Source organism: Bufo bufo, chromosome 3 (assembly GCF_905171765.1).
Source record: "Bufo bufo chromosome 3, aBufBuf1.1, whole genome shotgun sequence".
In the NCBI taxonomy this organism is placed as follows: domain Eukaryota; kingdom Metazoa; phylum Chordata; class Amphibia; order Anura; family Bufonidae; genus Bufo; species Bufo bufo.
Window position 1 is genome coordinate 681,740,025 of NC_053391.1, and position 16,844 is coordinate 681,756,868.

At 41.8% G+C, this 16,844-nt stretch overlaps 1 protein-coding gene across 3 annotated transcripts in view; it reads left to right on the top strand.

Moving 5' to 3' along the window:
* LRRC32 (leucine rich repeat containing 32) overlaps positions 1 to 16,844 on the top strand; it is a 62,823-nt gene that overhangs the window by 28,119 nt on the left and 17,860 nt on the right. For 2 of the 3 annotated variants that reach the window (XM_040426433.1, XM_040426434.1), the window contains exon 2: positions 10,553 to 10,646. In XM_040426433.1, coding sequence (XP_040282367.1) covers positions 10,553 to 10,646 — 94 coding nt within the window. Of the gene's footprint in view, positions 1 to 8,779; positions 9,807 to 10,552; positions 10,647 to 16,844 lie in introns of those variants that run through there. The other variant, XM_040426435.1, reaches the window with a different exon arrangement.

Here is a 16,844-nt window from a genome sequence, read left to right on the forward strand (position 1 = left end):
GCCCCCGAGTAATAATAACACCCTATATTGTGCTCCAGGTAATAATCCCTGTATAGTGTCCCCAGAAATAATAGACTGGCCTCTACAGTGCCTCCCCAATAACAACGCCCCCCACACTGCCCCTCATAGTAATCCCTCCATAGTAATTTCCCACCCCACACAGTAGTTTCCTGCCTCTATATAGTAATTTCCCCCACACTGCCCCTATATAGTAATTTCCCCCACACTGCCTCTATATAGTAATTTCCTCCACACTGCCCCTATATAGTAATTTCCCCCACACTGCCCCCCCACAGTAGTTTCCCCCACACTGCCCCCACACAATAATTTCCCCCACACTGCCCCCACACAGTAATTTCCCCCCCACTGCCCCCATATTGTAATTCCCCCCCACAGTAATTTCCCCCACACTGCCCCCCCACAGTAATTTCCCCCACACTGCCCCCCCCACAGTAATTTCCCCCACCCTGCCCCCCACAGTAGTTTCCCCCACACTGCCCCCACACAATAATTTCCCCCACACTGCCCCCACACAGTAATTTCCCCCCCACTGCCCCCATATTGTAATTCCCCCCCACAGTAATTTCCCCCACACTGCCCCCATATAGTAATTTCCCCCCCCATAGTAATTCCCCCCCCCCCCCCCGCAGTAATTCCCCCCCCGCAGTAATTTCCCCCACACTGCCCCCACAGTAATTTCCCCCACACTGCCCCCCCACAGTAATTTCCCCCACACTGCCCCCCCACAGTAATTTCCCCCCCCGCAGTAATTTCCCCCACATTGCCCCACACAGTAATTTCCCCCACACAGTAATTTCCTCCAATAACAATGACCCCACACAGTAATTTCCCCCCCACTGCCCCATATAGTAATTTCCTCCCCACAGTAATTTCCCCCACACTGCCCCATGTAGTAATTTCCCCCCCACTGCCCCATATAGTAATTTCCCCCCCACTGCCCCATATAGTAATTTCCCCCACACAGTAGTTTCCCTGACAGTAATTTTCCCCATCGAATGATCTCAATATCTTCTGGATCTGCTGGTGGACACAATTCTCACCATTCTGTCACAATAGGGTCACATAGTTCAAGTTACAACCATTTGGGAGATGTTAGGGGACAGTAGGAGCAGACTGGGAACTTAAAGTGGCCCTGGAAAAAATACTAAAAGTGGCCCTGTTTTGTAGTTGGGTCCAAATTCATGGAAGGCCGGGCAAGCAATACCATAGTGTGGCACATTATACCACCCCAACATAGCCAAAGACCACAGTCCATCACAAAACATATCCCCCAAAACTTCCACTGGCCGGCCGTGAGGAGGGCCCAGGTGGCCCCAAGAACATCGTCCCACTGGGAAATTTCCCTGTAAGGTCTATGGCCAATCCGCCCCTGCGGGACAGTCTGGAGGGTGTCATGGACAAGCTGGTGGAGAGATTGCGTTCCTACTAAGTTACTAATGTTTTTGGTTTGGTGCTCAACCGAGGATTAAAATCTAATGGATTATCCATTTTTCATCATGAAAGTCCTTCAGGAGGATACAAATTTTCCAAGAGTAAATTTTTGGGTGACTTTCCCAGAGTGGTCTTCATTAGTAGAAGCCAGGAAATCCAAAGAGCGGTACCAGAACATATAGGTAGAAGCGAAGTTCTGCAAATCTGTGGTGAGGGCAGACAGACAATGCAAGTCAATCCTCACTCAAGGGTGTGATATCAAAGACAGGGTTAAAGGGGTTCTCAGGTTCAAAACCCCATTTCCATACACCCCATCAAGGAATTTTGAGTTTAGAGACAAGGGTCCTCTGTTGAGAGTGAAAGTTTATCTTGGCCAAAGCGGACAGCGGTTACAAGGAGTGTCTCTCTCACTTTGAAGGACCTGCCCAGCATTAAACAGACCACCCTGTGAATGGACATTGTGTAATGCTTTGATTCGCCTGTGGTGGCGCTGCAAGGGAATTGAACAGTTACACTCTGGTTTCCCCATTGACCAGAGCTGATTTTTGTGATCTTTGTGACTGACATTCACTTTGTGATTAGCTTAGAAGAACCCTTCTATCAAGTAGGGATTGTCCAAAGTGGAGAAACCCTTTGAAGAGTCTAAAATGTTCAGCTATTGACCAAGGGTCAGTCAGCATGCATTGGCTCTTTAAGAGGCCATGCACCATTATGAGAAGATGACTGCAGAGTCAGCAGCACACAGACTCCACAGTATATACTGTATGTGGTCGGTGTCCAGCTTTGGAATGGCCATGGCTACCCAGGAGTTGTGGTCATCACCTGCAGAACACATTGTAGGGACAACCCCAAACTGAGGAAATATATGTGTCTGTGTCATATCTCAGTGCAGTAAGGATGGAACGTACTACAGTAAGTCGCTGAGGATGGAAACCACCTTGAAAAAGCAATCGGTGACTTGAGGTGGAAACTCCTCTACATACTGCAGGTTCAGCAGACGTTGCTACTTCCAGTAAATGAAGAAGAAAGTCACCAGTCATTGCATGTTCCCCGGACTGTAATACAATTATTATAGCAGGCTGTTGATAACAGCTTCAATGTGATATCACTTGGTGCTAATTACATGAGATTACAGCTACACAAGTGACATGGAAAACACCTAATTCAGTTAGGCTTTGTAGCCATCCGTTCTCCAATCCATCCAGAATTTAAAGAAAAGAAAGCAAGTTTAGTTCTCACATTAAGAGAAACACAATAAGAGTCTTGCAGGTTTGATACCTTGTAATGGCTAACAAAAATAGAAGCAACGATGTTACACAGAGAGCTTTGGACACATCACCAGTCCCTTCATCAGGCGTCCTACAAGAATGTATGAAGAAACAGCTATATATACAATAAGAACAGAGACCTGGTGGAATGAATGGACAACAGAATATCAAAGATCTTGAGAATGAGTCCTTAGTTATCTTACAGATAAGCGGTGTGAAAGTTTTATGGTCTCTAAATTGATGTTATCTCAGAGACCTGGTGCCCCGACTATGTCTATAGAAGACTCTTTAGATCTTGTAGTCTGTCATAAATCCCGGGGACAAATTCAGTCCAGTATTCAAAGTGTCAAGCAGTGTTATAAATTTGTATTCCCAAATTCTTCTGGCTCTTTGAGATTTGAAGATACTTTCATGTCATGTTCTTCGTTGTGTCCCTGGCAACAGAAATGCTTGGCCACAGGAAAGTGTAGCTTCTTCTCTTTAATTGTGTGGTGGTGGGACCTCATCCTTGCATTAAATTTCTGTCCTGTTTCTCCAACATAGAGGTCCCCAACAGGACATTTAGTGCAGATAATCAGATACACAACGTTGGATGTAGAACATGTGAATGTCCAAGGAATCTTATAGTCCTGTGGTGTGTTGGAGATCTGGATCTTATCTGTTGTCATTATATTGGAACAGGTTTTGCATCTTCTTATATTATAGGGATGGGTTCCTTTTTGTGTGGTCCATGGCAATGATCTTCTGATCAGAATATTCCTCAGATTTGAAGGTTGTCGGTAAGCTAGAAAGGGGGGATCTTGGAAAATTGCTTTTAGCCGGTCATCCTTATGTAGGACATGGTGTAATTTTTTGGCAGTTTTCCTCAGTACCTCTAGTTGTGGGTTGTTGGTCGCAACCAGGGGTACATGCTGGTTCTCTTTCTTTTCCTTGTATTGGAGAAGTTGACTTCTGGAGATCCTAGTGTCTCGTGTGATCTGATCTTCAATTGAAGGAGAATGATAGCCCTGGTGTAAAAATGTCCTTTTCGGATGCTGTAAATGCTATGTAAAAGCATAAATGGCAGTGTTTAACTGTATCCTGTTCTGTAAAGTTCTGAAAAATTATGGAAGCGGCTCAGGGACTGGCACTGAGAGTGACAATAGATATATATAGATATAGAGTTCAACGCTACAGGGATCAGAGGATTGAGGACAGAGCTGAAATATACAAGAATAAGAGACAAGAGATATAGAGGCCAGAGCTTAGAGATATAGAGACTAGAACTCAGAGATATAGGGAACAGAGCTCAGAGACATAGAGACTAGAACTCAGAGAAATAGATGCCAGAGCTCAGAGATAGAGATCACATCTCAGAGATTTAAAGACCAGAGCTCAGAGATATAGAGACCAGAACTCAGAGATATAGAGACCAGAGCTCAGAGATAGAGACCAGAACTCAGAGATATAGAGACCAGAGCTCAGAGCTATAGAGACCAGAGCTCAGAGATATAGAGACCAGAGCTCAGAGATATAGGGAACAGAGCTCAGAGACATAGAGACTAGAACTCAGAGAAATAGATGCCAGAGCTCAGAGATAGAGATCACAGCTCAGATATATAAAGACCAGAGCTCAGAGATATAGAGGACAGAGCTCAGAGATATAGAGACCAGAGCTCAATATAGAGACCAGAGCTCAGAGATATAGAGAGCAGAGCTGAAAGATATAGAGACTGGAGCTCAGAGCTATAGAGACCAGAATACAGAGATATAGAAACCAGAGATATAGAAACCAGAGCTCAGAGACATAGAGACCAGAGCTCAGAGATATAGAGACCAGAGCTCAGAGATATAGAGACCAGAACTCATAGATATAGAAATCGGAGCTCAGAGATATAGAGACCAGAGTTTGGAGATAAAGAGACCAGAGTTTAGAGATATAGAGACCAGAGCTCAGAGATATAGAGACCAGAACTCATAGATGGAGTCCAGAGCTCAGAGATATAGAGACCAGAACTCATAGATATAGAAATCGGAGCTCAGAGATATAGAGACCAGAGTTTGGAGATATAGAGACCAGAGTTTAGAGATATAGAGACCAGAGCTCAGAGATATAGAGACCAGAACTCATAGATGGAGTCCAGAGCTCAGAGATATAGAGACCAGAACTCATAGATGTAGAGTCCAGAGCTCAGAGGCATAGAGACCAGAGCTCAGAGATGTAGAAACCAGAGCTGAAAGATATAGAGACTAGAATATAGAGATATAGAGACCAGAGCTCAGAGATATAGAGACCAGATCTCAGTATAGGGACCAGAGTTCAGAGATAGAGAGAGCAGATCTCAGTATAGAGACCAGAGTTCAGAGATAGAGAGAGCAGATCTCAGTATAGAGACCAGAGTTCAGAGATAAAGAGAGCAGATCTCAGTATAGAGACCAGAGTTCAGAGATAAAGAGAGCAGATCTCAGTATAGAGACCAGAGTTCAGAGATAAAGAGAGCAGAGCTGAAAGATTTAGAGATCAGAATGCAGAGATATAGAGATCGGAGCTCAGAGATATAGAGTCCAGAGCTCAGAGATATAAAGACCAGAGCTCACAGGTATATAGACCAGAGGTATAGAGACTAATTGTAGAAATATTAAATAGTATCTGTCATTTTGAACAGTTTGTGCAGAGCGAATCACAAACATTTTGTATTCTATGAAATTAGAGTAACAAGTAAGTTGACTGCTTTAGACAACCTGTTCTTGACTGCAGGTCTGAAGACATCTTCTTGAAGTGTCCTCCTCATAAGCATTCATAAAGTCTTTCATATCCTATGAGAACCTTAGTGTTCTCCAGTGCCAAGAGTGTCCTCCGTCTCCAGATCTTAGAGAGGCTCCCCATTAGATAACAATACACCTCATTTTATTGCTTGGGAATAACTCATAAACCATGAACCAGCAATTAATGCCACAAATCTACTAGTAAACGCCCGACTGGTTCTTTACCTAAAGCCTCCCATAGATATTTCTTCTGTTATTCTTCCCAGGCACAGGCGAGGACATGAGAAAGCATGGCCGCAATATCAACGCTGCAGAACACTGATGTCATTGTCATAAATCATCAGTAAAGGAATGGTTTGATGGAGACGATGCCCTTAGACGGATTTCCACCGTCACTTTTCTGGAAAAACGAGTTTCATTCTCCGACTGTTGGAATTTTCTTTCAGATGTTTTCGTTAAGACGTTATTTTTATTTTTCACAAGTGACTCTGAACCCACCTGTGTCTCACCCCGCCTTCCTTATGGAGGCCAACTGTTATAAAGCAGTTACAGGTGTCTGGTCCTGCCCAAAAAGGTTACAATGTACATTGCTGGGGCATCAGAAAGTCAGTCCACCATATTTCTCAGGACTTCCAAGATGGGACCCATCACCCAACCTTGAAAAATGAGGTCTATTCTCTACCCAGGTGTTAACTGACAAAAGTGGCCGTGGCCACATCCAGGGCTATTATTCAGCCCAATAAGATGAGCAGGATGAAAATTGGGGCACGTGGTGGGCAGCACTTGAGATTATTTCCACAAAAAATGGAAATTCAAAAATGTCCTGCCTTTCTCTCATTCAGGATCTCTATCAATTAACCTGAGTCATTACAAAGAGTGTCTCTGTCCCTGGAGGACTCCGTGTGTCCCCACAGCCCACTGGTTTCACTGGACATTATGTAATGCTTCATTTGCCCTGTGGTGGTGCTGTAGGGGAATCAAATCCTTGCTTCTGGGATCCCCTACAGATTACATGTGATCTTTTCAAAGGGTTTTCAAATTTTGACAACCAGGGATAACAACAATTACACCTCCCCCACTAGGTGTCCCTTAGTTTTTCATAGGTGTGTAAATGCTCTATGAACCCACAATGCTATGTTGTATATTCACCTTGTCCTCTACTTGGCTAAGTATCACAGCAGATTCAGGAACCAGGTATCTCAGTATGAGCAGTGCTGGATTATAAGGAAGATGCAGTAGGCATGTGTCCAGTAGACCTGGCCTTCTTGGTGACCTAGGTACATCCATTAAACACACCCAACATCTATCTTCTATCTATCTATCTATCTCATATCTATCTATCTTTCACAGAAAAAGGTTGTGGAACCACTGTGCCAATTAATGGATTTGGCTTAGGGCTACACCTAAGGTCATTATTCTGTCCGTCCCCTGGTTTTCACCCTTTACCCCTAGACAGGATTCTGGCCTTTGCTGCAGGGAGCCACCGGGCCGATCACCACTTTCTGTGTGGTTAGTTGCTGACCCACGGGGATCAGAGACATCGGTGCAGGCACCAAGGGATCAAGCGAAACTTGTAGTCAATATCAGGCCGAGGTCAGGGCATGCAGAGTTCATGCAAATCCGTGAAACATTCCAAAGGTCAGGGCTGGCAGCACAGGGTCAGAATCCAGGAATCAGGCAAAAGTCAGTACACAGGCAGACAAATGGATTATAGCACCTTTTTTTAATTCTGTTTCCTGAACTTGATTATGGGGGCGGCCATCTTGACTGAACTGTTCTTAACAACATTTAGAAATATGCTTTACAGCAGCCACATGTACCATAGATCCAACTTACAGGAGGGGACCCCATTGATTTCTATGGGAGAGGTCTCTGTGACCTGTGCAGAGGTCAGGGGGGGGGGGGCAGATAAGATGTCATATCACTTATTGTGAAAGGTGGATCCTGTGTTATCTATACGCAGTGGTGATATCTGTCATTCTAATCCTGTCTGTAATGATAGGCAGATAACTGAAGTAAAGTGATCTGTACAAACCAAGAAGTGCCGCCTATTATTAGGCTTAGTGTCCAGTGCAAAAACTGCAGATTTTTAAAAAAATATTATTATTATTATTATTATTATTATTATAGATAGTGACATGGAAAATTAAAAGTATCACCACAAAGTATCTCATATCTATCTATCTCATATCTATCTATCTATTTATCTCCATATCTATCGAATATCTCATTATTATTTATCTATCTATTATCTATATGTCTGTCTATCTATCTCATATTTATATAATCTATCTATTATCTCTCTATTATCTATCTATTATCTATCTATTATCTATATGTCTGTCTATCTATCTCATATCTCTATAATCTATCTAATCTCTTAAATCAATGATCCTTTAAGGAGGTAATTATAACCTGGGAGCCTACATTTATCAGGAAAGGTTTGTAGCAAACTATAAGTGGTCCCCAAAAAACGGGATGTCAATTTCAAAACTTTACAAGTGTTTTCTGGTGGCTATGGCAGTGTATACACCCCTAACCCCTGGGACCTCCACCTTTCAGGATATCCCGGTTCCACTGATGGCTTCTCAACCATCCTATGAAGCTGTGTACTGGTGAAGACACATGCATGTGATACTGTTACTTAAGTCTAAGGAAGTTGCTAGCTCGGTGGAGAGGACTGAGCTATCAGGAGTCGGGTGGGGTTTGAGTTCCAGAGGATCCCACCAAACTTTTTGTGCTTTCACATATCTTAATCCAGCTATGACTATAATGTAGGTCCTAGAGCTATAGCTGCAGCAGAAGTAAAGGTGAGGCCCACTGGAGACACTGCTATGAGGACATTCCCTGATGCACTCTGCAGAATATGCATATATAGCCATATAAAATCAATTACAATTATAATAATAATTTATTGCATGCAAAATGTAGTAATAAATATTTGACATTAGTCACTTGTTTCCTGGAGACTTGTTGACTAAGACTATGTAAACCAATGTTTAATGTTAACTGGAAATCACCTGAAATAAAAAAGGAAGTCAGCTGTGAGATCTGGTCACATCAGACGAGGGCAGGTGACATGGGCAACCTAAAGGGAAACCATGAGAACAATAGTGTGCCTCGTGAGCAGCAGAGGTGGGTACCAGGGGTGCAGAAGCTGTAACTGTGCCAGAAGCCCCATACCTGAGGGGACCACTGGTTCTCCTGCCAAATAAGACAATAGCAACACCAAAGACACAATATGTCAGGGGGGTTAAGCTATGGCAATTTTAGCAATTATATATCTAAATCTTGCAATTGTATCTGATCAAAGGTGGATTCTCATCTATTCCGGATTTCTGGATTGTGTATAGAATTTCCGACTAGAAACAATCTTATCACCATTGTCTCTCGTCTTGCTTCTGGTCTTAGAAATTTGCAAATTATATCACAATGTATAGAATATTAAATGCTGTGTTACAGAACGCTTTACCTGTACTGTATATAATTGCATAGTTGGCAAAGAAAGCAATCTTTTCAAGATAGTGGCAGTAGTTGTAGAAATCAATCTGAAAATAGCTCCAAAGCTTTAGCACCAAAATAGCAGAACATGGTAGACAAGATATATAAACCACCATGTTTATGAGATATCATCACCCTAGGAGCTCCAATAGCACATATCACATGGGCTTGATGGCACTCTCCACTATTCATTAGATGTAAAATGCTGGAAATGAACCACTTTCATATCAGGGGTCGATTGAGACCCCATAGCTGTACCCTGTGTCCAATAAGTACAGAGAGAACAGGAGCTGTCCTTACAAGTTACGGAACAGATTTTCCCATGAAATACAGACTGCCAAAAACAAGGATTCTGTTGGCAGTACCGTGTCTGCAGAGCTGTCACTGAAGATGTAGAACCGGTTTATAGGCTTCTAGAGAAACCAATTGCTAAAGTATATGCGCACATTATGATTAGTAAACTGACTTCAAGGTGGAGCTTCACTTTGAAGATTTTGAGGTTAACCAATTTGACTCACATAAGGTAGATCTCATCTCCATACACATTTCCTTTATTTTTTTTCCTTTTGATTGAACTGAAGAAACTAAAAGCAATTTGAAAACAGGAAACTTTCTCAGTGGAGCTGAATAAGAAAGCAAACATCCAGAATGTCTTTTGTTGGAATGCTTGAGGAAATGACTGTCCTTTTTGGCTTAGTTGGTGTGAATCGCTGATAAACACATTTCACTTGGAGGACATCTCCCCAAAAGGCCAGGGGTTCCTGACTCTGCTCCCTGGAGGGCAAGTTCACGGGGCATTTAGTAAGGATATTTCTGGAGAAAGTGGCAATGTTTGAAGAGGTAAGAAAGAGCCAGTAACTGAAAAAAGACGATAGATAGATAGATAGATAGATAGATAGATAGATAGATAGATAGATAGATAATAGATAGATAATAGATAGATAGATAGATAATAGATAGATATGAGATAGATAGATAGATAGATAGATATGAGATAGATAGATAGATAGATAGATAGATAGATAGATAGATAGATAGATAATAGATAGATAGATAGATAGATAGATAGGAGATAGATATGAGATAGATAGATAATAGATAGATATGAGATAGATAGATAGATAGATAGATAGATAGATAGATAGATATGAGATAGATAGATAGATAGATAGATAGGAGATAGATAGATAGATAGATAATAGATAGATAATAGATAGATAGATAGATAGATAGATAGATAGATAGATAGATAGAGGATAGATATGAGATAGATAATCTGATTAACCCCTGGTGTGCTGTGTGGCCTCTCGGCAGTGTATACAGATGGGTGCTGCCTCCTGTTAGTTTCCTCATGTTTCTCTCTGGAATTTACTGCCGCATTCTCAGAGAAAACAAACAATGTGACTTCCTTCTCCCAGGACGTCTGGATGGAAGATCTAACTGCTTCATTAGTCCCTCCTAGGGATGGCATGCATTCTCACAATATATTTTATATCAGTGGCCTCCAAGCTGTGGCTTTCCAGCTGCTGGGAAACAACAACTCTCATCATTTCCAATCTAAATCCATCTTCTTTCCCCCTTCACAGAGCCATGCTGCTATATCTTCCACTACTACTGATAATGGTGAACGAAGGGTCTCTCACCTACCGCGCAGAAGAGAAGCCGCCTTGTGCGATATCGGTATGAGCTGAGATTTCCTGCCTGTGCTAATTTGTTGTCATCTTATGAAACACCTGTTGTTTACATTCAATTTGGTTTTTAAGAGCTCTGCTTGAAGTCAGTGAATGGATGTTGCTTATTTCCAGATGTGATGACACACAGGTGTACGGCTCGTGACAGGCGGGCTGATAAATCTGCTGAAACAAGCCCGGCACCTGTGTGATCACCACCAGACACAGGTCCATGCCCTGGAGGAGAGCAATCAGGGGTTCCATTCACTGACTATAAACAAGGATCTTACTATGCAAAGTATGGAAGTCTGATCCCTCTGACCCCAGAAAGAAAGAAAACTTTTAACAGTACTAGGCAGGATTTTGTGGATGGATCCTAGAGGGAATCCTTATGTATCTATTATCTATCTAACTATATGTGTATCTATGTCATATCTATCTGTCTAATATCTTTCTATTATCTGTCTGTCTCATATCTATCTATCTATCTATCTATCTATCTATCTATCTAATATCTATCTATCTAATATCTATCTATCTATTATCTATCTATCTATCTATCTATCTTATCTATCTAATATCTATCTATCTAATATCTATCGCTCTATTATCTATCTATCTCATATCTATCTATCTTATCTATCTAACATCTATCTATTATCTATCTATCTATCTAATTATCTTATATCTATCTATCTATCTATCTATCTAATATCTATCTATCTAATATCTATCTATCTAATATCTATCTATCGCTCTATTATCTATCTGTCTAATATCTATCTAATTATCTAATATCTATCTCATATCTATCTCATATCTATCTATCTATCTATCTATCTATCTATTATCTATCTATCTATCTATCTATCTATCTATCTATCTATCTATTATCTATCTATCTATCTATCTATTATCTATTATCTATCTATCTATCTATCTATTATCTATCTATTATCTATCTATTATCTATCTATCTCATATCTATTATCTATCTATTATCTAATATCTATCTCATATCTATCTACCTATCTATCTATCTATCTATCTATCTATCTATCTATCTACCTATCTATCTTTCTATCTATCTGTCTAATATCTATCTAATTATCTATTATCTATCTCATATCTATCTCATATCTATCTACCTATCTATTATCTATCTATCTATCTATCTATCTATCTATCTATCTATCTATCTATTATCTATCAGAATACTGATGATTTATAATATGTTAGGAGTAGACTGACACTCTTCTGTATTCATACCTGCAATTAGTGATTAAAGGGAACCTGTCACCCCAAAAATCGCATATAAAACCGCCAGCATTACCTCATAGTAGCCCCCAGTCTGTTATTAATGATGTGTTTGATCCGCTAATCTGATGCTCCATACATGACAAAAACGATGTTTTAATCGCCATCAGTGCTATCTCGCCGGTCAGTCTGAAGTCAAGGGGGCAGCGGCGTCCTTGCTCCAAGTCAAGACAAGCTCGCCCCCTAACCGTCCCCTCCTCTGTGTGATTGACATCCTGCACGGCGGACTGGGATCGCGTTAGTCTCGCGCATGAACGGTGTGCTGATAAAACCCAGCTAACTGCGGGAGCCGGGATCGCGCAGTAACAAGGAGCGCACCGCGCCTGCGTGAGACTAACGCGATCCCAGTCCGCACTGCAGGATGTCAATCACACAGAAGAGGGGACGGTTAGGGGGCATGCCTGTCTTGACTTGAAGCAAGGACGCCGCTGCCCCCTTGACTTCAGACTGACCGGCGAGATAGCGCTGATGGCGATTAAAACATAGTTTTTGTCATATATGGAGCATCAGATTAGCGGATCAAACACATCATTAATAACAGACTGGGGTCTACTATGAGGTAATGCTGGCGGTTTTATATGCGAGGTGACAGGTTCCCTTTAATTACATCACCTTGCCTGACATGATGTCATCACGTCTGACCTATAATATATATATATTCCAACGTAAATTGTATATTTGGATAAATGTCACTGAAGAACAGATGAAAAGCCTGTAGTTCACACCGCCTCGGCACAAGACTGAAGCGGTGGGATACATAGACATACTGTTCTTCCATACAGGCTACCACCTTATTAGCTAGAGTAGGGGCCACGTTAGACCCCATGGCGGTCCCCTTAATTTGCATAACAAAACTCGTCACCAAATAGAAAATAATTATATGTCAATTACAGATATGACAATGACATGATAAAGTCTTGACATTCTGGTGGAAATGTAGAAGTATTTATTGCTGCCCTCACTGTTTCTAACCCAATTTCATGCTTGATAGATGTACAGAAGCTTCTGACACTGAAGGAGGCTAAAATAGCCCTTCTTGGTGCCGGTATTTCTGTAAGTTTATTACAAAAATCTGTGACATCCTGTAAGTAGTAAGTTGCCTTCACTGTATACTGCCGTAATATTTTATCAAGATAGATGGAAATATTACTTAATAATGATCCCTTACTGGACACTATGGGGGTCATTTACTATACTGAAATACGCCTAAATTAGGCGTATTTCAGACACAGAACAATAAAAAGGGCAGTAGTAGTAAAATGAAACTTTTAATGTTATACCTTAAAAATCAAAAGGCCCACAATTCTATTCATAGACACCACCCCTCACGGGGCCAATACCACAAACATATCGCTACCATGAGAGTGTGTTTATGCCTGAAATAGGGTAAACCAGCATTTATAAATACACACACTTCTTACCGTAGAACGTGTACAGGTAGGACCTTGCTTGAGTCTCACACTCAATCAGGTTGTTCCCATCCCCACAAGTGAAAAAATGGGGATTCTGCTGTATTCCACAATCCGTGGCCACACCGATTTCTGTGATGTTGCAGAAAGAGCTGGAGGGTAGAGCCCTACCACTGATAGCTCAAAGAGAGCTCAAAGAAGCCTAAATATTAGTGCTCAGATAAATAGATATATGTGTCCCTACGCGTTTCATCTATTTATATAGCCCCAGATTTATCAGGGGACACAGGGCTAGTGCTACATCTATATGGGCTGGTTAATCCCCGATGTAGCCGTCCTGGAGAGTGTATGGTGGCACCTCCGGATATGTTACTCCTTACAGGATGAGGGGACTGTTACATGGGATAAAGGCCATTAACGATACATGGCGTCCCATGTTGTGTGATGGTTTCCCAGTAAGGCAAAACGGTGCACATTTCAGAGTGGACTTTTATTGTGGGCAGTCTAAGGCGCACCTGTGCAATATTCATGCTGTCTAATCAGCACCTTGATATTCCACACCTGTGAGGTGGATGGATTATCTCGGCAAAGGAGAAGTGCTCACTAACACAGATTTAGACAGATTTGTGAACGATATTTGAGAGTAATGGGTCTTTTGTGTTTGTAGAAAATGTTTCAGATCTTTGAGTTCAGCTCATGCAAAAATGGGAGAAAAACCGAAAGTGTTGCGTTTATATTTTTGCTCAGTGCATATATATATATATATATTGCAAGGGATCGGTCTCTCTCAGGGGGGTCACAGTCACAGACTTCTTCGCAGACAACCGGATTTAATGTCTAAACTGGTGCTTTATTGTGGCACTTCAGCACCCACACAAACATAAGCATCAAAATCAAATAAACACCTGCCCGTCTGGGCTCTAACTAATACACAGTAGTTTTCCCTGACTCACCTCTAAGCACAGGTTATACACAGGGTCTTAGTCTCCAAGCCTTAGCAGATCCGGTCATCAAACACTAGTCCATACGGGGAAGAGGTCCGGCTACACGTAGCCTCGTGGCCCCTTAGCCCTCCACTAGGCCTCTGTTTATCCCTCCTTGATTACAGCAGGCCTCACCTGCCATGACCTCAGGTAAAAAACAATACCCGTACTGGAAGGGTGTGGACTGGCAGATCCCACTACCAAACCTATCCACCAGTCCAAATTAAATCCAGCCCAGGACAAAATGTAAACAAAACTGCCTCAGCAAACTACACTTTGCTGAAACCCCTGCAGCTTTCTGGACTTTATTTATCTCACCCAGCTGAGGTATCTGGGTGGGATATACACGCCATCCAGAAGTTGTACTTTGCACATCACCACAATATATATATGTATATATATATATATATCATATTGCAGGTGTTACCCGGCTGCAGGGACTCACAATAGGCTGATACTTTCTGAAATATTTTAGCTTGTGTTGTGCACACTAGGAGGAGGGTCAGCAGTCCTCTCATTATCATCATAGAGCAGGATTATAATGAAAGGTAACATCTACATTATAAAGCTGGAGTCAGATGGCAGAAGATGTTGGATATAGCTCAGCTCCACCACCCTCCTCCCTCTCATTGCACACACAGCATGCTCACTACACTTCCTCTTGAAGTTTTCTAACCTGCAGTTAAGTCCTTCTGCTTGTTCAGTGTCCACTTCATCCCATTTGAGCCATCTTGCAAAAAAAAAAAAAAATGCTGATATTGATGACATTAGTCACATCCTAAGCAGCAAGAGAGTAGGCTATGAATTTGGAAAAAAACTGGTCATAAAATGTGACAGTGATGGGGAACAGAAGGACTGAAAGGAATTCTTAGCATCACAGTGTCTCCAGAAAGAGAAGGAGCACTACTACTCCCCCTCTCCTCTGCCTCACAGTAAGCAGCCAGTGGCTTAGGTCTCCAGCAGTAGGGAAGATCTGCCATTCAGCAGTTATCACTATAACCTACAGGGATATCTGGAAGAACTTACATTTCATCTGCCAAAGTTGAAAAGATCTGAGTCCAAACCAGATAGCGCCGTCTAGTGGTCAATCTGAGAACAGCAATAAATTAGAAAAAGAAAAACAACAAACAAACAAACAAACAATGAACCTTTATGAAGATCACCCAAAACAGACGTGAAACAGGCTCTTCTAGAGGGTTAGTCCTACCAAAGAGTGGTCTTTTGGAAAGGTTTTGCTTAGAAAAGAACACATAGCAAGCAATAGAATACTGCCACCTAGAGAACAATTATTATTCTATGCACAATTTACGCACAGAGTTACAGCTGATTTTGGAATCCAGGGGATTGATCTCTATAGCAGTAAATATTTCACAGGACTCTGAATATGTTATTTACAGCTATGCAGGATATTAACATCAACACATATTTAGGACCTCCAGGGAATACGTTACCCCCCCCCCCCCCCCCCATACATATGATGCATTGTGAATGTTGGCTCCTCTGTAAAGTATTGCACAATCCCTGGAGGAATATTTCCAGTGGAAAGTGATTAGTAACTGATCCATGACAACAGGATTATGTAAGCAGTAAAAAATGAATTAATACCAAACACCAAATGTCCTGAAAGCAGAACAAGGATCCAAATTCATAAATTGCTCTGAAAAACACGGCATGAGACATCTGTTGCTGATATTGTACTCTGTGCTGCAATGCACGGGCTGTCTATTCTTAAGCATTGCTCAATATGCCTTTTTAGTCTAAATCATCGCTAAAATTAATCATGTGCTGACCTCAAGTTACATCTTCATGTCTTACACCTCAATCGTAAATAGAAACTTTTCAGTGTGTAATTCTGTGTGAGGAACAAGATTGTCGCCTTTAAAGTTCATTCCAATATACTCGTCACGTAGGGAGTAGTCAGGCCCTGAACTTTGCTGGCGCCTCAGTCACTACGTATTTGCACGATTCGCCCTAACCGGCGGGCAACAACTGGACGACAGTCCCTTCCTTTCTATGTGCTGTGCCTGAACCAGGGAGACAAAATAACAGACAGCTAGTGACAGAAAGACATAGTGGACTAAAGACAGAACCAGAAAACCAGACCAGAATTAGAACCATAGGTCTAACCAAGAGATCATGTCAAATCCGAGAAGTCAAAAACAGGTCAGAGTGAAGGTACAAGCTGAGGTAAAAAATCCAGTAGCAACAATCCAATATGAAAATGCTAAAGTGATAATCAGTAGATATGACCAATCATAGGTAACCGGTGGCCAGCAGGTTGCCTGTTTAAAAAGACTGTGTCTGGGTCACGTGACGCATGCCGTCAGTAATGCCAGTGAGCGAGCGCCTCCTCTGATTGGTTGGCAATCCTTCCCTTAGACACCACCTAGTAACCGGACGCCAGCGGTGCTAAGGAGAAGAGATGTGCCAGGCAGGGGACATGACAATACTCTTGACAAACTAAGCCAAATATCTTTTCTGCATTAACTTTTGATTATA